Source organism: Streptopelia decaocto (genome assembly GCF_964273445.1).
Source record: "Streptopelia decaocto genome assembly, chromosome: 4".
Taxonomy (NCBI): Eukaryota; Metazoa; Chordata; class Aves; order Columbiformes; family Columbidae; genus Streptopelia; species Streptopelia decaocto.
This window is the reverse complement of record NC_138658.1, coordinates 34141659-34164311: the sequence shown is the minus strand read 5'-3', so window position 1 is coordinate 34164311 and position 22653 is coordinate 34141659. Positions and strand designations below refer to the sequence as shown.

At 35.8% G+C, this 22653-nt stretch overlaps 1 protein-coding gene across 1 annotated transcript in view; it reads right to left on the bottom strand.

Moving 5' to 3' along the window:
- GRIA2 (glutamate ionotropic receptor AMPA type subunit 2) overlaps positions 1 to 22653 on the bottom strand; it is a gene marked incomplete at its 5' end in the record, with an annotated part of 91528 nt that overhangs the window by 28454 nt on the left and 40421 nt on the right. Inside the window, 4 exons of the mRNA XM_082051349.1 lie at positions 10772 to 10933; positions 13388 to 13441; positions 17735 to 17931; positions 21988 to 22227. Coding sequence (XP_081907475.1) covers positions 10772 to 10933; positions 13388 to 13441; positions 17735 to 17931; positions 21988 to 22227 — 653 coding nt within the window. The remainder of the gene's footprint in view (positions 1 to 10771; positions 10934 to 13387; positions 13442 to 17734; positions 17932 to 21987; positions 22228 to 22653) is intronic.

The following is a 22653-nucleotide window of genomic DNA, read 5'->3' as shown; positions in this document are numbered from 1 at the left end:
ACATGGTATTTGAAATCAAGCTCTATTTATCTTAACAGATATACTTTATTAATTTTTGTTTTCAGACATTGTAAAGTCACATCAACTCACATTTTGATGATAGCCTTTATTTAAATGCAATTCCAGCATTCTATGTGCACAGAACAGCTAAACAAATAATAAGTATTTTTAATCTGAAATGTCATAATGTTTTGAGCAGCACATTAGAGGCAAAGAACACCTTAAGCAACCTGTCACCTTGGAAAAATTTAAGTGTTCATGTGCAAAATTGCTATCCAGAAACCCTGATAATTTTGTGATGTGTTTATGTTGTTTAGGTATCTCTGTGTTTGGTTTAGAAAGGCTGTTTTCTGGGCACGGCCCAGAACAGCTTTGGTTTCTAGCCAGGCACCTGCCTGAGCCTGCAGCCCTGGGAATCTGACTCCTATTTGAAAGACATGCCCACAGCATATCAGCAGACACTGACATGACTGGGGGCACTTGTATCATCCCAACAGTCCCCCTGTAGGATATTTATAGGGGAAACTGACCTCTTTAACTCCTTTTAAAACTGAATATAGCAAAGATCACAACATTTATGAACACCAAGGTGCTTGGCCTTTCTACCTATTTCAACTACTACTCTAATAGAAAGGAGATTCCTAGACTGTAATTCCTCCCCCAAGATTACCTCCAATCTGACTCAATGGAGTCATCAGAGGTTCTAATTCAGCAGAAAAAAAGAGTACAGGTACCTACTTTTTTTTTTTCCCAAATTTTCTTTTTCTGGTTTTGCACTGAGGACAGAAATTTTAATGTACCATTAAATTTAGTGCAATGGCCAAAGAGAAGATCTAGTGATACTGTAAAACAGATGTTTCTTCAAAATATCAGAAAGATGTCAGAGAATAAAAAAATTCTGGATCTGGACAAAAGTCTTGGCAACCAAGTGAACCCTCTGTCTTCCAGGAAGAAACAGAGTAATGCCAGATCTTATTAATGGCACTGGTATTTGGATCTACTGAACTTCCAGACCTTTATCCAGAACAGCAAGTCAGCTTGTGTGTCTTGCACTCATTCAGAAGTGTTAATGGAGAAGTTGTGTGGGAATTTATCCCTTCCATTATCCAGAAGGTAAAATTAGTCTAACATTCTGCCTCCTTTATTTTTTGAAAACGCACTACAGAGAACGAGCTCTGGCATGTCATTCAATCTCAGAAATCCTTTAACCTTCGTATCAACTAAGCTATCTGTGTCCACAGAAAGATGGGCAGATGCTTTCAGAAGTTCCTGCTGTTTACTCTGGTTCCACCACGTTGTTTTGTCTCAGCTTTTGTTGATCGTGGTGAATGGGTCTAAAACATACAAAGGTTGCGATGACTCAATATTGCTCACTCAGAGTGGTCGGTACTGATGTTATAGTACAGTGCACTGCTCGACAAGGCTTTTATTTTGCTGTTGTTCCAACAAAAATGTATAAGCAATCTAAAATAAATGAAATATTGAACCAGACACCAAGTTCTGCAAGATGTCCTCCTAGCCAGTGCCATTAAAAACAACATGGTAGTTTCTATGCTAGTATTAAAAAACCCAAAACACAAACACAAACAAACTCCACCAAATAATAACAAAACAAACGTTCACAGCTGTAGCCTTTTTTTCTAAATCTATCATACTATGCTGCAATACAAAAATACCTTATTTTAAACACATTTTTAATGAGAAAGGATAACTATCAGGTACAAAAAAAAAAAGAACTTGAAAGGAGTACAGTAGTTTTTAATTAAAATCTTCACACTATCTTTTTTCTCTACCTAATGCATATAGGCTTATGAGACCGGCAGTGAATTTAAGCTTCATCCCTCTCCTTCTGAAAAACCCTAAAAAATTAAAAATAAATAAATCAGGAGGACACCTAATCTCTCCCTACAGTGAAGGCAGAAATGACATTACACTATTCATAATTTAAATATTTTGCACTTATTTTGTAAACTGTACATTCACTACAGTTGTGTAACAGCTTATTGAACCTCAAACCATGGAGGTTCTTAAAGCCTCCGGTCATTACTCAATGGCTGAAAAGTTTACCATCTAAACTCACTTTTTTTATTAAGCTCCTTAAAAAGTCTATGAATTCTTGGCCTATTATTTCATTTTTTCTAGACGCTTTTTAAACCCTCTTAATTGTCAAAACTAAAACTTACTCCTGGTGAACTTTATATCACCAAAAAACACACTGAGCTTGACAAAAAATTACTTGGATTTGAATCCATAGAGCTTGACAGAAATAATAAAAACAATTATTTGGATTTAGACCCACAGCATTTTACTTATAAAAAAAGATGATGTTGTTTTCTAACCCATGCCACTTTCTGTGGAAAATACCTAAACTGACAAAATAAATAAGATTTTACAGTTATTTGTAACTTTAAACAGAATGCACTTGCAAAACAGCAATGCCACTGATGATAAAATCACCTTTAATTTACTGTAAACCACAAAGAACATAAGCCTTTTTAATTGTCACCATATGAATACACAAAATCTTTTTCTTCAAGGCTAAGCTAGAGAAAAGTACGTTCATAGTGTTATAAATCAGGAGTATCCAGCAGCAAAAACTGAAGCCTACTGTTATGATAGTGAAAATAGAACAAGTAGGAAAATTTAAAGCAGAGAATGTGAATAAAATGTACAAATACGAAGGCAAAAGGCTTATCTGAAAAATCATGCTATAAGAAATGGATTTGAAAGAACTAGTATGAATGTTTAAAATGTTAAACTGTGGAGTTTGTGGGGTTTTTTTTCTTTATTTGGGAGGGACGAGTGGTGGTTTGTTCTTTTGTGGGGGTTTCTTCTGGGCTTTGTTTTTCTCTTTTTTTTTTTTTTTTCAATCCACTTTACCCTAAAACTACACTTGAGTTTCTTTAAATTCTTATGTTCTATCACAAAAGTCACTTTCTCTTAAAAAACTCAGGTTAGTCATAGATCAATAAGCATATGTGACTTAGAGCAGACATAAATTTTAAAACATAAAATGCTCTTTTTCTAAAATATTTACTGAAATGTAGTCTTCAATCACTGCTCTTTTTATGAAAAACAAATGGTCATCCAAGCATTATTATCTATGGTAAATATCCTTTGTGAGTTGAGCTTTTAACCCAAAGAAAGTTACTATGATTATTATAAAAATGTATTTTAGTTTTTTTTTCTAGTAGAATAATTCATGATTGATGCAATTAAGAAAATGGTAGAAGAGAGATTAGAGAACAGATTATTCTGTCTTATCAAATGACTAATACTATATGAATTATAATAACCTGAAAACTCTATTTGGCTCTTCAGCTATATTATTTTTACTCATATCCAACAGAAAGTTCTATATACATTGAGGGAAATAATTTATTTACCCTAGAATTTGAAAAACACTGCAACAGAAATGATTCTATATTGTAACTTCATATGAGGATTTTTTAGATTGAAATTTTTCACCAGCCTATTAAATAAAGCCACACTAAATGATATTTTAATTTGATTTTAATATATTCTGAATCATCGTCACTCTCTGTAACAATCTGCAGGAGAGGTACCTGAACCTGACTTTACAATACACCTTGCACAAATTCACTTATCAGGGCAGGGAAAAAGAACACATTCAGGTGAAGTGCTGGTTGAAATAAGTGAGTTCCTGGGAAAACAGGCAGGAGGAATCCATTGCACTTTGTTGGCTGAAGATCCTTAAACACTTATAATTATTAATAATTCAAAGAAGCTGCATAGGGACATCAGGACTTGGCTCTGTAGTTTTCTGAACCCTGGCAAATACTTTTGCTTTGGCACAGTTCAAGCACTTTCACTTGCAGGATCGAAGGATCTGGGTCAATAGGCCCTTTGTATGTCTGAGACAAATCTACAGATATTGCCCCAAACCATCCACTGCTTTCACTGACTAAATGTTCCATTCTTTAATTGAGTTTTCTTTAAAAAAAACAATGAACCAACTATGCTGGAGTGAGCGATTACTTATGGAAAAGAGCCTTAAGGTATTAAAAAGAAGCATAAGTTTAACACTGAAATTTCTTACGTCTACATTTTTCGTATATTTTTTTGGAAGTAGAGAAGATTGAACGGTAGGATTCAAAAGCCCAGTGAAACCAAGTATCTGGAATGCCAGCTGTGACATGTATATTTTTATGCTCAGGAAACCAAAACACAAGGACTGGAAAATGTAGCCAGAAAAAAATTACAGTTTTACAAGGACACTTAAAAAAAAAAAAAACAACACTCCAGTTTAGTTCCTGACTAAATCACATAATAAATACTGAAATTAGCTTATTTAAAAAAAAAAAAAAATTATAAATCATTATAATCTACTTTAATTGACGCATAATCAATCACAATTTTCCATTAAAACTATAGCAGGTGCAACAGAATATCACTTATAACTCTTAATAAAATGCCTGGTATTATAAAAGCATTTTCCAACACACTGCAATCATAAGTGGCATGCCCCAAAATGAAGGTATTGTCTAATTCATTAATTGTACGCTTTTGCTTAGTTGTCTATATCTAGACTAAATTCTATCTGAATTTCTAGTTTGAAGAAATGTTTTCACTCTTCTCTTCTTTCTTTGTTATTATCAGTGAGTCGTCTGAACTGTAATTATTTCTGCAAGCTAAATAGGTATTTTTATATTTGTCTGCATGTTCTCCGTATTCCATACTTGAGGTAAATCGGTACCAGTAGAGTTCAAACAGCAGATTTGAATGACAAGCCTCATTCTTCCTGAATTACAGTTTAAGACCGGCAGTTTTCAACTTTTGCAATTTTATCATAAAGAGAACACTGTTTGGTACTACACAAACACTTCAAATTCTAGAATCACACTATCTTTGAAAAAAAATAGATTTCATAATAATTTTCTAAAAGACTAGATGACTTGGCTATAAAGGAGACTTGAAAAGGTGAAACTACTAAAGGCGAAATCAGAAGGCAAAACCAATCTCTCATTTTGTTGTCATAGTTATGCATTGATTGTGTGTGTGGGAAAGACATTATGAAGCCTGAAATGCAATCCTATGAATTCTGAACATCTGAAACATCATGTACAAGCATGAAGCAGTTTAATCCATTGAAAACAGCTGCAGTAAGTACTGGGGGTGTTACCATCTTCCAACACAATGGTATCCTCTAGGAGTCCGAACTGCCTTGGGGTTTCAACCAGGCAGCCCCAAATTATTTTCTGCATGCTGCATGTAGTTTCTGTATATATCATACACAACTTGGCTCAGATACTTGCACACACACAGCCTCAGGTTGCTCTTAGAAAAGCTCATCAGAGAATACGATGACTTAGTACTTAAGTCTGCCTAGCCTTCAGGAGGTACCAATTGAACCTCTTCCTGGAATTAAACCAAAGGCTGCCCCCAAACAGAAAGGGTTAATCAGATTAGGAACTGGAACAGTTGGATGTGAATGGATGTGTTTTCCTTCAGTGTCCTTCCACAATGTCAAGAGGTTTGCCACAGACATTATAGCCTGACGCACTAAAGGTAAGAAAGCCCAGCATATTTGCAAATACACAATAATGGATCAAAAGGGGACTTCGGCTTGTTATTTTTAGGCCTTCATAAAATTAAATGTGGCTTTTGTTTTGCTGCATGACAAAAAAATTCACCAGGATGCTCCGTGGTAGGTTTCAAGATCTACGCATTACTGGCTCATCTAGAATTGCATGCAGAGACTGGTAACACCTTCAATTACAACAGATATGTTTTAAATTTACTCGGGGGTAAACAGTATATCAGCTTTACTTTTGAAAAATGAAAATACTTTTTGTAAAAAGGCAGCAAAGCACTAGAGTTTTAAGCATCCTGCTTTACCTTTAAATCTTGTGTTTTTTATCAGTACAGGTACAGTGCAGCAACAAATAAAATCAGTGCCTCTTCTCATCCATGTCCTAAGACTGCAATTTCTTATAGTTAATAATTTATAAATTGTGAAGATGCATTTTTAAAGCAATTTGATTCAGGTCCTCTTCTGGGAATTTGTAGAACATGTTTTCAAAAATGTTTTTCTTTCTTGAAAAGTTCATTGCTTTAAAATGCATGTTCTTTTAGAAAGAGGCGTCTTTCTACATTTTCAGGACTCTACTTGAGTGCTGTGATATGTCTTGTCACATTGGCTCAGTCATATTCCATTGACTTGCATTTTATAATGTAAAAGGAATGTATACTCCTTTTTGGATCACAAAAATAAGATAATACAACACAGTTGTGATGCCATTGCCTGCAATGAGATATAACATTTGCAATCCCAGGGCTAACATTACCTGCTAGGGGCATGTAACCTCCTCTCATTGCTGTATTGGTGATACAGGACTTTCATTAGCCTTCCTGTTTCATACACAATTGGCAGTGACAATTTCCTAGATTATTTGGGAACTAGTGGCAAGAGCTCATTTATAACCACTGACACTTTGAACAACTGCCTTAAAACCAAAAGGAGAGAAATACGATTCATAAGATCACAGAAGGGACAAATGGGAGACCAGTGAGTTAAACCTGCTAAATAACTTAGATGTTTATACACTGTTCCAAGAAGTAAAGGATAATGAACACAGCTAGAATATTTATGTAAGAAGGAATGGCATGTTTAGGAAGAACAGGTAGGAAATGCAGTTCAACAAAACCAGATGAAAAATTCTGTACTTTAAAGGAATGATCAAGTGCATAGATATGGTATGAATGTGTCTAAATTGGCAGTAGTACAGAAAAGCAATGCAGAAAAAGATCTGGATGTTAGTGTGTATCTCCTGATAAATATTTTCCAACAGTGTCATGATAGTGAGGGAAAAAAAAACAAACAAAAAACCACAACCAACCAAACAAACCCCAACAACAACAACAAAAATCAAACAAAACAAAGACAAAAACAAACAACCAACAAAAAACACAAAAAAACCCCACACAACAAAAAGCAAAACACAACCAAAAGTAACACAAAAGAAAGCCTTGAAAGGAGTACTGTCTCTGAGATACATGAAGCTATTATTTTGATCTCTACAGCACAGCACACGGATGTGATGCAGTACCAAGTCCCAGTCTGGCATTTCAAAGAACATGAGTACCAATTAGAAAGGTTCCAGAGCAAAATGATGAACAGGATCTGAGAGGAGAAAATTCAAAGGAAAAGGGATTATTTAGTTTAGCAGGGAGGAGAGCAAGGACAAATACGGCAGCCATCTTCAAATATAGGACAGCTAAAACTGGGAACTTTCTCGTATCCATTAGAAACAGATAAAGGAGTAATGGATTAGGCAATGTAAAGGCTACTTTAAGACAAACAAACAAAAAACCTAAAACCAAGACCATTTATGCTCTGCAACAGAATGCTTGGGGAGGTATACCTGCTTGCACAGGTATAGCTGATTCTGCCTTCAGGAAGGGAGGATGAACCAGGTGTCTGACTGCTCAAACACCTTTCTTGTCCTTTTCCTATGATTTCTACGATTCTGCTCTGGCTCCCTCAAGGATAGGAATGAAATGTGACACAGCTCTGTCCTCACATGTGATGGCAGGCAAAATGACAAGTAATATGCATATAAAGGCAAAAGATAGAAAGATACATGAAGAAATACAGTAACTGATACAATCAACCTCTCAAAACATTGCAATATACATCTACTTTTTACCCTCATCAATACCTGTAGCATTTATATGTATTTATATGTTTATGTGGTTATTTAACATCTCAATCTCTTCACTGAAGATCAGTGTGATCCTGTATATTTCTTGAGCAGACAATATATAAAGGAAGACAGATCAGACTTTTAAATGGAATTTAAACTGTCTTTTAAGTTAATGACATGCATGAAAATATTTCAATCTTTCAATTAGTTTATTTTTCCTATCCATAATAAAATAAACCTCAAAAACATAAGATTTTTTCAAAAGCTCTCCTTCAACCCTTCCAATTTCTAGTAGAATTGAAAGGACCTATCATGGAATAAATAAAGGTTTAAATAAAGTTTCTGTGATAAACTTAAAGATTTTAATGCTGCAACAAAAAATTGCAACCACTTCATCTTATCAAACATACATGCAATTCCCCACCTATTTTAAGTAATATCTGAGGTGCCAGAATCCTTAGCACTGTGTGCCACCTATTTAGTTTTCCATTGAGAAAAACAGCATCTTGGTTTCTGTTAGATATTTTACATTAGCCATGCATTTAACTGTGATTATTTCCAGACTACGATTCTGCAACATTAGCAGGTAGGTAGGTAAATTTGGGCACTCAAGAATCAGAGAGACTAAAGAATTGTATTAATCACCCACAGCCATAGAATCATAGAATCATAGAATGCTAGGGATTGGAAGGGACCTTGAAAGATCATCTAGTCCAATCCCCCTGCTGGAGCAGGAACACCTAGATGAGGCTACACAGGAACGTGTCCAGGTGGGTTTTGAATGTCTCCAGAGTAGGAGACTCCACAACCTCCCTGGGCAGCCTGTTCCAGTGCTCTGTTACCCTCACTGAGAAGAAGTTTCTCCTCAAGTTTAAGTGGAACCTCTTATGTTCCAGCTTAAACCCATTACCCCTTGTCCTACCATTGTTTGTCACCAAGAAGAGCCTGGCTCCATCCTCGTGACACTCACCCTTTGTATATTTGTAAACATTAATACGGTCACCCCTCAGTCTCCTCTTCTCCAAACTAAAGAGACCCAGCTCCCTCAGTCGTTCCTCATAAGGGAGGTGCTCCATTCCCTTAATCATCTTGGTTGCCCTACGCTGGACCCTCTCCAGCAGTTCCCTGTCCTTCTTGAAATGAGAAGCCCAGAACTGGACACAATATTCCAGGTGTGGTCTCACCAGGGCAGAGTAGAGAGGAAGGAGGACCTCTCTTGACCTACTAACCACCGCCCTTCTAATACACCCCAGGATGCCATTGGCCTTCCTGGCCACAAGGGCACAGTGCTGGCTCATGGTCACCCTGCTGTCCACTAGGATCCCCAGGTCCCTCTCCCCTACACTGCTCTCTAATGGATCATTCCCCAGATTATACTGGAACCTGGGGTTGTTCCTGCCCAGATGCAATACTCTGCATTTGCCCTTGTTATATTTCATTAAATTTTTCCCCGCCCAGCTCTCCAGCCTGTCCAGGTCACGTTGGATGGCGGCACAGCCTTTTGGCGTGTTAGAAACTCCTCCCAGCTTGGTGTCATCAGCAAACTTGCTGATAGTACACTCTAGTCCCTCATCCAAGTCATTGATGAATATATTGAACAGTACTGGCCCCAGAACCGACTCTTGAGGCACTCCACTAGATACAGGCCTCCAAACGGACTCTGCCCCATTGACCACGACTCTCTGGCTTCTTCCCTTCAGCCAGTTCACAGTCCACCTCACTACCCGATCGTCCAGACCAGACTTCCTCAGTTTAGCTGTGAGGATGCTGTGGGAGACTGTGTCAAATGCTTTACTGAAGTCAAGGTAGACCACATCCACCGCCCTACCATCATCTATCCACCTCGTTATATCTTCATAAAAGGCTATGAGGTTGGTCAAGCAACCATATCCCTTCCCTTTTTCCTAAATGGGAGCAATACATATTACATTCATATTACATACAATATAAAATATGTATCTAAAGGCAGGACACAGACTCTAGTTTATTTTGTCAAACATCAAATAAGAAATTTACTTATACTGTCAAACATTTTCGAATAAAAATATAACCACAGAAAAAACACAGTTTTGACTAAGTCCCCACAAAAAAAACCAAAACAACATAGCTTTGACTAAGTCTCCTGCAAATCTGGCCTCAGAAAAAGGGAACCTACAAACTTTATTTCTTAAATTAAATTAAGGTTGTGCACTTTACAGGATTTTTGTTCTAGGAATTTAAAAAATGGTTCTTGCATTCCTTGCTCAAGCTTCTTATCCATCTCATTATAAATCAAGAATATGCTTCATATTCAAAATATAACACAAAAAAAAGTTATGCCTAGAAAATTTGCCATCTATCTTTTTGTCTTAGCACATTTTAGAGTTATTTAAGTATACTTATTCTTAATAAAATTTCTGATCATATTATTTAAAAGAAAAATTATTTAGCATTAAAATTGCATTATTCTTTTTAACATCTTGCAAGCACTAATTGATCCTCAGAACAGTCACATGAGGTAAGAAGGCACTATTAATCCAATTTTATCCAGAGGGAAAAACAAGGTGAGGACTTTTAACCACTTGTGCATTGTCACATTTGGTGTCACTCAGGCCTGAAAACAGACCATGATTCTGTACCTCAGGCATACCGCTGAATTTTAACAGTCTCTGTGGGATTTAGGCATCTGTCTCAAAACAACTGTCTTACCATTTCTTTGGGAGATTATGTTATAGCAGAAAGCGCCAGACCTGTGCTCCCTGTCTATGTATGTCTATGTATGACTACATATTTGCCTTTAAAACATTTTGAAACACAAAGGAAAAAAAAAAAAAAAAGTCAGCATATATTTAATATGTCATCACATTCAAATCAATTACCTAACAAGCTGCCAGGCGCAGATTTACAGTGACACAAGAAAAATTAAAGTTGTCTTGAACCTTTTTGACACTGCAGTATCTTTGTTAAACCAGTCCTAGGATAGAGAATGTTAAAAGTACCCCAGAGAAATATAAAATTGTGCTAACACAGCTGATTTTGAAGGGCTTTCTCCATCTCTCGTCTTTCTATTCCAATTCTCTCACTTCCTGTACATCCGTCATGGTTAAAACAAATATAAGACATACCTTAATTGTACTAGTGTGTGCACCAGGATATTCTTTTTCCTCCAATGTTGACCAACGTTGTATAAACTTTGACACCAGAGGATCATCATAGTCAACTATCTGAAATCCTGAGACGTTAGCTCCTCCAAACTGAATTTTTGACAAATCTCCATCAGTAAATCCCTGGGCACAGAAAACATTGTCTGTTATTCCAACACTTTTGGCAGGTCTCTCAAGAGCATATACAAATAAAGAGTTACCATGTGACTTCTACTGCAGAAGTGTAAGCCAACGTTTTCCTCAAACAGGATCCAAATTTAATCCTGGGCTGCCAGGATTAAGTTGTCAGCTCCAGCAGCCAGCAATGCCCCTCAATCCTCACTAGACATACATCTTTATAGAGCAAGGGGTGAGTGGATCTGGCCTTGCCATGCTCACATTTCTGAACAACCCTGTTCACTTAAATGGGACTGCTTACATGAGAAAGGGAACACTGACATTAATAACAGGCAAGCAGGTTTTAGTCAGGAATAGTTACAGCCACAGCTGAGTCCTCTTTTTGCTAGGAACACTAAAGCATGTGGAAGGACTTACCGTTTCCCCTGCCTCCTCCCTCCAGTATAAAGAACTACTTCTCATTCGTACAAACAGTACATGTTTTGTTTTCCATGTTCTGTGTTTTACCTTGTCCTAAATGACCATACAAATGAATTTACACAAAATACTGAAACCAGACACTTCAGTTTAAATGAATGCTCTGAAGAAACATAAAAAGAGGTAGTAACTTCAGACCACATTTTCAGAAGTTGCTACAATTGCTATACTAGATGCTCTTTAATTATTGCATATTAATGATATCCATCAATGATGTCTCACTGCATGCTAACAGACATTTCTACAAGGATCATGAAACTTTCTCCAATATTATTGTGAGCTTAAAGTTTGAACAGGAACATTCATTGTATACTTTGATCCTTTCTCCATCTATCAGCATGTTTTATTCTTAAAATAGATGAATTTCTTGACTGGCTGATAAAACTGAAGAAGCATATTATTAGTCAAGAAAAGAAAAAAGGCGGATTCAGTGAAGAAGATGGGATATGATAAAGTACTAGATAAGTTTTCTTTCTGACAGAAAAAAATACAGTTTTAAAATCATTACCATATCTATTTATATGATATTATACAAAAGATCTACAATGTTTGCATTAAAACTGTATAAATTTGTAGGAAGCAAATATAATATTAAACAGCTTTAAAATACAATATTCAATAAGTTTTAGATCTTATAGGCTTACTGTCACAAGCTTAAAGCTATGGCTAAAATAGCAACCAGTCAACATAATGAAATACACTAGGCAATTGTTCTAAAATGTTTATTTCCCTTAAGACTAAAATACAATTTATACAACATTTGCAATGCAAAAATACAAACGTCTAACAGTTAGAGAGTTTTTCAAATTTTGTAAGAATTTTATGTTTGCTTTGTGAATATCAGTAGCTGAACTTCTTTATCCTAAAAATTAGTTAATAAATATAAAAATGAAATCCCACTGTTCTGCCTTTAAATAGGTCTTTAGAGTATAAGGATTCCTTTCATCTGTCTAGTGACATACATGATTCTTCAGAATACTCCCTGCCTGGAGGGAGGAAGTGTTTTGATCAAAGGTTGGGAAGAGACAGGAGTTACGATAACTGAATGTGATAGACACCCTATGGTTGTTCTGTTCTCTCAAGCCCCTCAAAAGACCATGGAAGACAGGGTGTAAATTAGAGTACTCTGGGCTCTCCTGGAATTTATACCAAACGCTATCACAGTCCAAGAATAAATGCTCAAAAAAACCTGTTTAGAGGCACTCACACCATGCAAATCCCAAAACTTTTTTCTGGAACAGAATAACTGAGACTCAAGCCTGCAGAATTTGCTTTATCTGTTACAAAAAAAAAAAAAAAAAAAAAAAAAAAAAAAAAAAGATAACATTTAACATTCCCTAGCTTCAGTAAATATAAATAAGTGCTGTTGACTTTAATGTCCTTAATCTTTAGATACAATTTCAAAAAAATGACCTTGACAGAATTTAGTGAGTTTCCTGAACCTTTCTCCTTAGAAAAACATTAATAGCTATACTGTGTGACCAGTCATGCTCAATAAAGGATTAATTGAAACTGATCACCAAGTCAAACTGAGAAAAGAAGATGTGTAAAGCTAAGACTCACTAGTTTAGCAGAATGAAAGCTGAGAACTGTAATTTTTACATACTTTGGAGGTGGAAGAAGAAATACTAGTTTGCTGAATGAATGTGTGACCCTATATGCTGCAAAATTGTGTTTGTTTTTTTTTTTTATTTCTGTACTCTACTTTTCTAAAGTATGTAGAAAAAGGGATGCAGCTCTACTGAGAGTGCTAAGCAACCTTCACGCCCACTGATGGGAATATCACAGGAAGTATTTAAGCCCTGAAAAGACTCAGCCGTTAAAACAAATACCATCTCAACACATGCATTCATTCAGAGAGGCAAAATGACACTTAGCTTTTCTCTATTTTCTAAAATGCATTTAAAACAAAATAATAGCTGATGTGCTTCCATAAACAGTAAAATGAGTAATAGACGTATTTTAAATATTAAAAATGCTTACCAGATTTGCAATGATATAATGGTATCCTTTAACATGTTTACCAATTGTGATAACCTGTAAAAAAAGAAATATCCCTGTAATGGAGAATGTTCACCTGATATATGGACTGAGACTTAAAAGCTACAAAATGCAGTATGATGTAAAAGCTAGTTATGAGCTTTCTTGTATGCAATACTGGGTTTGTTCAGTACTTTACTTTTTATTTTACTTGATGCACCACTGAACATGCTCTCCGCTGATGGAAATTAGTCATGTTGAAGTCCAAGTCCCAAGATCTGTAAGCAGAGGAGCTGAATGCTAATTACTATGCTTTGTATTAAAGGTACAACCTGGACAGGAAGGAAGCAGGTGTCATGCAGTAGAAGTCCTGTGCCTCAGAGATTCCTGCTGAGATTAGTCTCCCTTTGTAGCAGAATTGTAACATTCTTTGAACTAGAAAAAGCTTAAAAGCTCACTGACATTAATAAAAGAATCTACATTATAAGGAGGTCTTTAGAGTTAAAATTGTTGTTTATTGCCCTACAGCTTCCTCATAATCTCTCCCAAAGGTGGTGGTTTCTCAGCAGTCTCCACTGGCAAGCATGTACCATGGATTCTTCTCCCAAATACTCCTAGTTAAGACTATGTCTGCACAGGAAGTTTCCATCTGAAGCAAAACACTTCTCTGGAGAAAGAGAAATAAGAAGACTCTAGAGGTTTCTTCCATCTTTTGAACAATGACAACAACTTTAATCAAGAGAGGACGATTCATTTATTTCCTCATTTAACATATAACTAAAATATTCAGAATAGGTATCCTGTAACTTATATCAAGATAGTAGTGAACAACATTCCATATACTTGCTTTAATGAAGTTACAGGAATATAACTGAAGGCAGTGTTTAACAATAAGCTTTATGTTATTAGAGTTTAAGATTGAGAGGAATCACATTAGATGGGCCATAGAAGTTATTCAATTATTCCTCTTCTGAGCTCAATATATACATGATATATGAACTTTATTATCCTAAACCAGTTATTTGGTTCAGACTACTTAAAACTCACTACTTATAAAAAGGTTTTAGAACTATCTTCAGATGTATTTCTTATGCAGCTGCTGCTTCCAAATAAAATTTTGTTAGACCAAACAGATTAGTTCTTTTGCATAAAATGTTTCTTCTTCACTGGTATCTGAGAAAATGACCAGTGGCTGCAAGTCTTTGGATCAATAGTTAGTAATCATGCTCTAACTGCCACTGGGTACTATTTCATTAATCTAGCTTTCTGAAACATCACAATGTGTCACTCCTTCATATGAATATTAAGGATACTGCCAGTTAAAACTTTGAGAAGATTCAGTGGTGGATCCAAAAGCCATGATGAAGGAGCTTTGGACACAAAAAGTATTCACCAGTGTCCCTAGTTTAGACTAGCATCTCAAGCAGGGATGGACAAGAAATAGCAGCAAGCGCAGAGCTTACCAAAGGGTATCATCAGGGGTAAATGAGATTCTGCAAAGGAAGCTGGCTGAGGATAGAGGCTATATAATGAAGAGCATGGTAACACTGACCTGCCAAATCAGAGAAGAGGGATATAAACTAGTCTGAAGAGAGCTGGGAACTGAAATATTTTTCAACTTCAACTTACATAAACTGTTGAAATCTGGAAGAGAAACTATAACACAAAACAGAAAATAAGAATGATGAAGCGACTTAGCAAATGCACTGTGCGTCTGTACAAAGATCCAAGGTCTACAGAACATAACTAGGTGAACCTGAGGTTGCCACCACAGTTTACAATGTTAGTGTAATAAATCAAAGTGCTACAATAGAAGATTTGTTCAAGAATAGAAAGCAAGGAAGAAAGTAAAAAAGTCGTTGCTCTATATATAAAGACTGCAAATAATACTTCAGTATTCAGGAAAAATCTAGTCAACAGGAAGCCTGTTGCAAGTCTCTCAGTAAAAATACAGAGAAAAAAGGAAAAGAGATACTGATACAAAGAGCACCCTCAAGAAAAGAAGGAAATTGCTGAAGGTTTTTTTGGGAGTAGGAATTAAAAGAATTTTAAAATAATAAATCCAGTAGCAAAGCAAGACTTGAAGTACATATTTTGCTTTCAGAAAAGAAAATCAGAAGAACACACTCAAAGGCCAAGAAATTCATTGTTCAGCACAGACCTTCATTTAAAGAGACAGAGGAAATTAATAGAGAAATAGTTATTTTAGATTTTATTTCAGGCTACCTGAGAAATTGAAAGTGAGTTTACATTTTTACATAAGAAAGGGAAGTTGCAGACCTAGAGTGATAGGATAATGGACTTAAAAACCAGACTGAACTCCAGAAACTGCTACAGTATCTTGCAAAGAGAATCTCAAGGCTAAACCCACATGAGACAGCTGACAGCAGTTTAAAATACCATATTCTAGGGCATAGCAGTAAACTGTTTTGAGGTGAACAACTAATTGGAATTATATTAACTGACCGGTGTAGCTGATTCACAGTTACCTAGAATTCTTCAGTGACTTACAAATCAAAAGAGTAAAAACAAAAGTTTACCCATCCGTATGCTTAAGAAATAGCAAAAGTCTGTGGGGATAAACTGAGAAAATCTCAAAACAAGGCAGAATCTATCGAAGTGCGATTAGGATACGAAAAATATCCCAGATCTGCAATCAAATAAGAAGCAGCCACAGAAAATGGTAGTTCTACTACTAAACAAACAAAGACAGTAAAAATGAGAGGTATCTAAAGGGTACAGAGAGTTCTTGTCTTTAAAAAGTGGTAAAAGGAAAAAACTGAAGAAACCTATAGTCAGACAAACATTCATATCAAGGAAGAGATTAAATGAATATAAAATACTTAATTTCAAAATCATCTGTAGAATAATAAATAAACAGTCAATATAGTCTTGCCAAGATCAAAATATGTCAAAGCAATTTCTTTCCTTTCTCTGACATGATAGTTAACCTAATAGATAATACGGAAACAGCAGATGTGACATATCTTGAGTATAATAAGGCTTTTGTCCCATATGACATCATTACAAGCTCTTAACGGAACATGCACAAGACTAAAAGTCACTTTAAGATAAGTGAACAACCGTTTGAAAAGCCACACAGAACCAGCTGAAGAGGACCTGTAAGTACTATTTCTCTTAAGTATTGCTCTACTCAGTATATTCCTTGACATGGATAACAAATAAGAAAATATTATTTTAAAAAAGCTACAGGTGATATGGAGGTTGCAAATGCTCTGAAGAACAAGATCAAATTCTAATTAATCGCAAAAATTAGGGTAAGAGTTTGTGGATATGAATTCCAAATAAAACAGATAATTACAATGCATTCCATGTAGGACACTGCTCATTGCCTGAGCCTCTCCAAAATGTAATGACCTTCATAAGAAAGAGTTACATAACAAGTCCTTCAAAAAAGCTTCAAACCAATATATCTACACTCTGATGATATATCCCTACAAATGTGCACAGTCTCACATGGTCAAGCTCAAGACAACAGGCAGCTAGCCTTATAATTTTCCCTTGTGCTCTGAATGCATGAAAAGAAGATAGAGACACAGTAAGACCTTCTTAGACGCTAGGACTGAAGAGGTGGATTTGAAAGTAAGACAACAATTTGAATCAGAGCACTGCGATGCTGTTGTTAAAAAAAAATATACATATATATATATAAATCATTTTGGTAAATAATATACATGCAGGAGGAGAGAAGACATAATTTTCTGTTCTGTTTAAAACGCAGGAGGCCTTAGCTATGGAATACAGCATCTAATTTTGGTTAACACACTTTAAGAGGGAGCAAAATGAAGAGAGATCCAAGGACAGTACAAATGACAAAGAGCTTAGAAACATGAACTACAAAAGGAGTTAAATGGAAAAGAGAAGCTGTTGAAGCAGCCTTCCTAAGATGGAAAGTTTCTTGGAAAAAGCATTAGAAGCAGAAAACACATCCTGGTTGTAAGGAGAACTAATTCCTACACATAATATAACTTTGTAATGCATCATCTACAATAGTGTATCAACCACATGTAATATGGTACACTACTCAGGTTGTGAAATAGCCTTAACAAGTTTGGTGGATTTGTTTTGGTTTGGTTGGGTTTTGGGTTTGTTTTGTTTTTAATATAATCAGGATATAAAAGCATATGGAATAATCCAGATGAACAAAGGGAATGATTATAGGATTTGTAGGTTCACTTTCTGCCTGATATATATGTGGTCCTCAATACAAACCTGTCACTTCCAAATGATGCATAATAATCGCAAAATAGGAGCGAGAGAAATTCACTCATTACAATTACTTATAGAATACAGCTAACTAGTGTCACCGAAAAATGGAGAATAGCAAACCTGATCAACAATGTCGTTGACTTTATCGCGCTCACAGTCCAAAATCACTCGCCTTTCCTTTTTTACCTCTAGATCTTGAAAAAGTGAACGGTAAGTTTCATCTTTCCTGTCATTGTTAATATTTCCTACATTGATAGCAGTCACTTGCCATTTCTTTTCCGCAGCAGAATCCAGCACAGCTTGCAATGTTGATAAGCCTAGTGAAGTTCAGAAGAAAACAGAAGATATGACTGATAACGCTTTGGGAGTAACAAGCTTCTAGAATGTGATTTATGAGATTACTTATTTAAGATTTCCCTGTAACTTGTTTGACCTGTCACACATTGTTAGGACTCAGAAATGAAGATATGAGTGGGCCCATTCACTTCTTATTGCGTGAAATTTCTATTTACACTGCTGCAAGGAATCAGGCTAGAGCCTTGTAAGGACAACCTTTTGGTTTTGCTTCAACCTTCTTCGGCATGGGATTTTGCTGGTTTCACTGATCCACTGCTCAGATTCCACATGCTGGGAAAGAGGCCTTCTAGGAGAGAAGTGATGTAATTACAGCAAGAGCATCAGCTGCTTATTACAAAATGCTATTGAATTGATTCTGTTCTGAGTGCTTGAGCAATACTGTATTTAATCCCAGACCTCACTAAGGTCTACAGCAAAATTCCCATGTTCTGCAGTGGTGCTAATGGAATTATTATTTCTGCTGGCTACAGTCATATCCCTGATTATGAAAGAAGATGTGCTGAGACATATTTTTTCATATAGATAAGTAGGCTCCATGCTAACTCCTACAAACAATCTACAGAAGTTGGCCTCCATTTTATCAACTGTTCCTGCTAGGAAGCTGTGATGTCTGTACAGCTGCAATTGCCTACAACATATTGTAGAATCAATGAAGATTTTACTTAACTGTTTTTCCTGTTCAAGGATTAAATAATGGAGTACAGAAACATGAAAATTACTGCCAGAAATTAATTTCTGCTATACAACAAATACCGTTTTAACAGTTTCCAGCAGTACAGGAATTAGACTTGTTATGTTTAAATTCCCTCCAGAGAATGCTACATAATTCTAGAGAGCAATTTTAAGCATAGCAGATAGTATTATAGAAAAAAAGAAAATCAGACCTTCTCACAAGTGACTTGACATTTTTGCACATTCATCTCCCCTGAAACCACAGATCACCAGAAGTCATTTCTTTGAGACAAATTTCTGATTTGCTATGTAAAGGAAGCTATAAGGAAGTTATAACTCTCATGAGAAATAATAGTGGTTATGCCCATAAACATAGAAAGTAGTAAGAATTAATTTGCCTCACAGTTTGTAAATACATAATTAAATTAAGATTGGCCAGTGTTTAGTAATTCAGTTTTATCAGTGAAAATAGTAACAACATAAAGCACTACGCAAGATTGGTCATCAGCAAAGGTAGAAAATGGCAGGCTTCCAAAAGCATAAATTCAATTATTATCTCAAATAGTTCTGGTTTTCTATGTTGGCTTTAAAGAAGACTGAGATGAAGTTTTGTGTGTCATGCAATGAATATTTATTTTAAAATAATAGATAACTGCAGTCCAAGGGTACATATAGACTATAACACGTTAAAGACAAATGGGGAGAACTTGTACTAAAAACAAAAGATAATAAATGTAAGCAACTAAAAGATGTATGGGATATTTTAAAACATTAAAAAGCACCAAAATTAGTCTGTGCCTCAAAATAATACTTTAAATGATAATTTAAAATAATAATTAAAAAAAACCCACACACCAAAAAAAACCAACACTCCAAACTGAAACAGATACAATCCGAATCATTGTTTTAGATCTCACTTAGTAGATTTCAGGTCCTCCAATGTGTCTGTATGTTTCCTCTGAGCTAAACAGAAACTCAGTTATGCATAAATTAATACAGGCTATTAATGTTAATACTATCCATTACAAAGGTTTTCTATATCTTACTGCTCTGACCTTCCATTTTTCCTAGGGACTGCCTTTTCTTGGTGTGCTCTCTACAGAGATGTTAAATGGCTGCCTGGATTTCTTGCTTTTTAAAGGTGGCAGATTTTTCATTCCCATACAGTTTAGTTTATTCTGATAGCAATAACACATTGCAAAAGAATGCAAAACAAACAAACAAAAGAAGTGTTCACAGAAACACTTGGTAAAGGAAGGAGGACTCCGCAGAGGAGAAAAATCAAACAACTTCAGTTGCTTTTTTTGAACTGCAGAAAATCTTCTGTTTGGGAACCTCATGTGCCTGAGCCTCTTCTGATCAGCATGAGACAAACTCTTAATTCAGTGATCTCTAAAAAGTAGGACTGAACAGAGGCTGTAAATAAGCAATTCTTTTACAGACAGAATCCTCTGATAATGTCACTACTTTTTCCAAAACCCACTGTTCAGTATGGGCAACACAGAAGAGGCAAGGAGGGGACAGGACACTAATCCACATCATATGAGAGCAACTGCCCTACTAAGCCAGTAATAACTTGGATATGCATATACTGAATGGCCCCACTTCTTATGGACAGGAAAGAGATGTGAAATTGCCCTGCACTTCAACCAGTCATCCTCTAACCCCAGGGGAGCTGTAAGAGTAGCAATAAATTATTCTTTTGGAATAAGTCAAACTAATTCCTATTAGCTTTCACAGCGTCCATGAAGAGTCAGTTTCTCTGACTATTTTTATTTCAGTGTTTAAGGTGGAAACTATTATATATCACTCCCTAAATATACGTCACTGTCACTACATTAAAACTCACACAAAAGTGTTTATAGAAATTGTGGACCCTGTGTATTCAGGGTTTGTCCGTGTTACTGACTACATACTGCTTGACTCTGCAGGTTAACCTTGTGCAATCAGTGGGAGCACTGAGGAGCAACAATTTACTCAGCATAAAGGTAGGAGTTTCATGCCTTGGAGCTTGTTATCACTGGGGTGCCTTGCTACAATTAAAACAAACACAGAAGAAAAAAAGGCATAATTAAAGGGTGATTACAAATAACAATTTCATGCTGTTATTCCTGGCCAGATTCAGGCAGTGCAGTTCAGAAGAACTAGGTGGTTTTCAGTATTTCCTAAACATAAATCACATGCAGGTCACGTACTGCACACTGCGAGCTGATTGACCGAGTACTGGCTAAGCAAGTAGTTTTACCTCTGTGGATGTTTCTGATTTTAATGTGAATTTGAAAAGGATCTGAGAAATGGTCTTAGGGTTCATCATCCTACATACTACTCTCAGCGGCAACATACCAATTTTTAGTTTTGCTTAGTGATTACAACAATGATAAAGAACTGTCTTGAGGAGATCCCTTCAGCTTCTGAACAACATAATGTACAAAATGGCATCAGAATGCAGAGAATCTAATGTCATCTCATTATTCAATAAATCATGGTGTGGTACAACCATTATTTAAAACTAATGGCATCTCACGATTTAATGTGCATTTAATATTCAACTCTGGCCAATGAACATGCAGGTGAGCCACAAAATAGCCTTTTTAAAGGGAATAGGAGAAGGTATGAATATAAAAAAGTTAGCCAAGGACTACTAAGTGAGGAGAACCTGAAGAGAGAGTAACAATAATGGAATTCCAGAAGGGGCAGTCTGCTTCTTCTCAGAAAACCAATAAATATACTGCAATTTGCAATTGTTTTTTCCCAGTTCATAAACTATTACATTATTATAACTACAGCCATAAAAGGGCATGGGTCTTGAGAAGGCTGTACCACTGAGAAAATTGCTCACAATTATTTGGGTTTAACAACAACAACAACAACAAAAATCTAAGCTCAACAGAGAGAGAAACTTGAGTATTTATCGAAAGCAGTCACCAAAGAAGCAGGGACTCTATCCAAGATTCTTGCTTGCTTGGTGCCCAACTATTGATTTTGCATATGTGGAGTGAACCTGAGGTAGTAGATTGCCCTTCATGCTCAGATAGCTTTTTTCTCTTTAGGTGTTTCTTTAAAAAAAAGGAAAAACTTTTCATAGAACTGTTCTACAACACGTGATTAATCTCACATTGCTTATCAGCACATGCTTGCAATTCTATTAATACATACTGTAATAATTTCATTCTCATCTAAATAATTTTGTTTCTGTCCCAAATGCTCATTTCTAAATTTAAGCTTGCTCTCACACTTGCTGCAGGTAAAGATTCCCTTCCTCATTTACTTTTCTAATACTAATTCAGCACTTCAGTGAGATACATCTAGCAAAGAGCATGCAGATAAAAAGTAGCACATCTTACCTCTGTCACTGTCATACAAATATGCAAACTTGGTCCACTGATAGTATTCAATCAAGCTAAGAAGAGCTCCCTTGAGGTCAGGTCTCATCTGAATGACAAAGGGATGTGTTCCATCTGTTGGGAAGCTGGGAGTTATGAAGGAGACATGAAGAGTCCCACAGAACGATGTTATGGTATTTACAGACTTCTTGTCATAGAATCCAAAAATAGCAAAGACTCCTCTTGAAAACTGGGAGCAGACTATGAGGGAGAAAGAAAAACAATTATGTAGGAGAATTAAAAAAAAATATTGAAAACTCTATCATGCATATATTTATGGAAAATAATGCAATTGTCTGAACACATAAACACCATGGAAAAACAGTAATACTCTGCTATGAGGAATATTATTTGTTAGTATTATTAATCAGTAATATAAAGCTTCCACTAGAAACAAGACCAACAAAAATCAGAGACATGATGTTCACATTCCTAGATAATTAATTCAGAAATAAAACTCGACAAATTATTCTTAAATTCTATTTATATTGTAAAGAATAGTGATGGAAGCATCAATGGCAAATGTAATTTATAAAATGAGTCATTATGACCACAAATAGTATTATTGAAATGAATTTTTTGTCATGTTAAAAATAAGTTGTTTCTGAGGTCGAGACTCACTGAGCA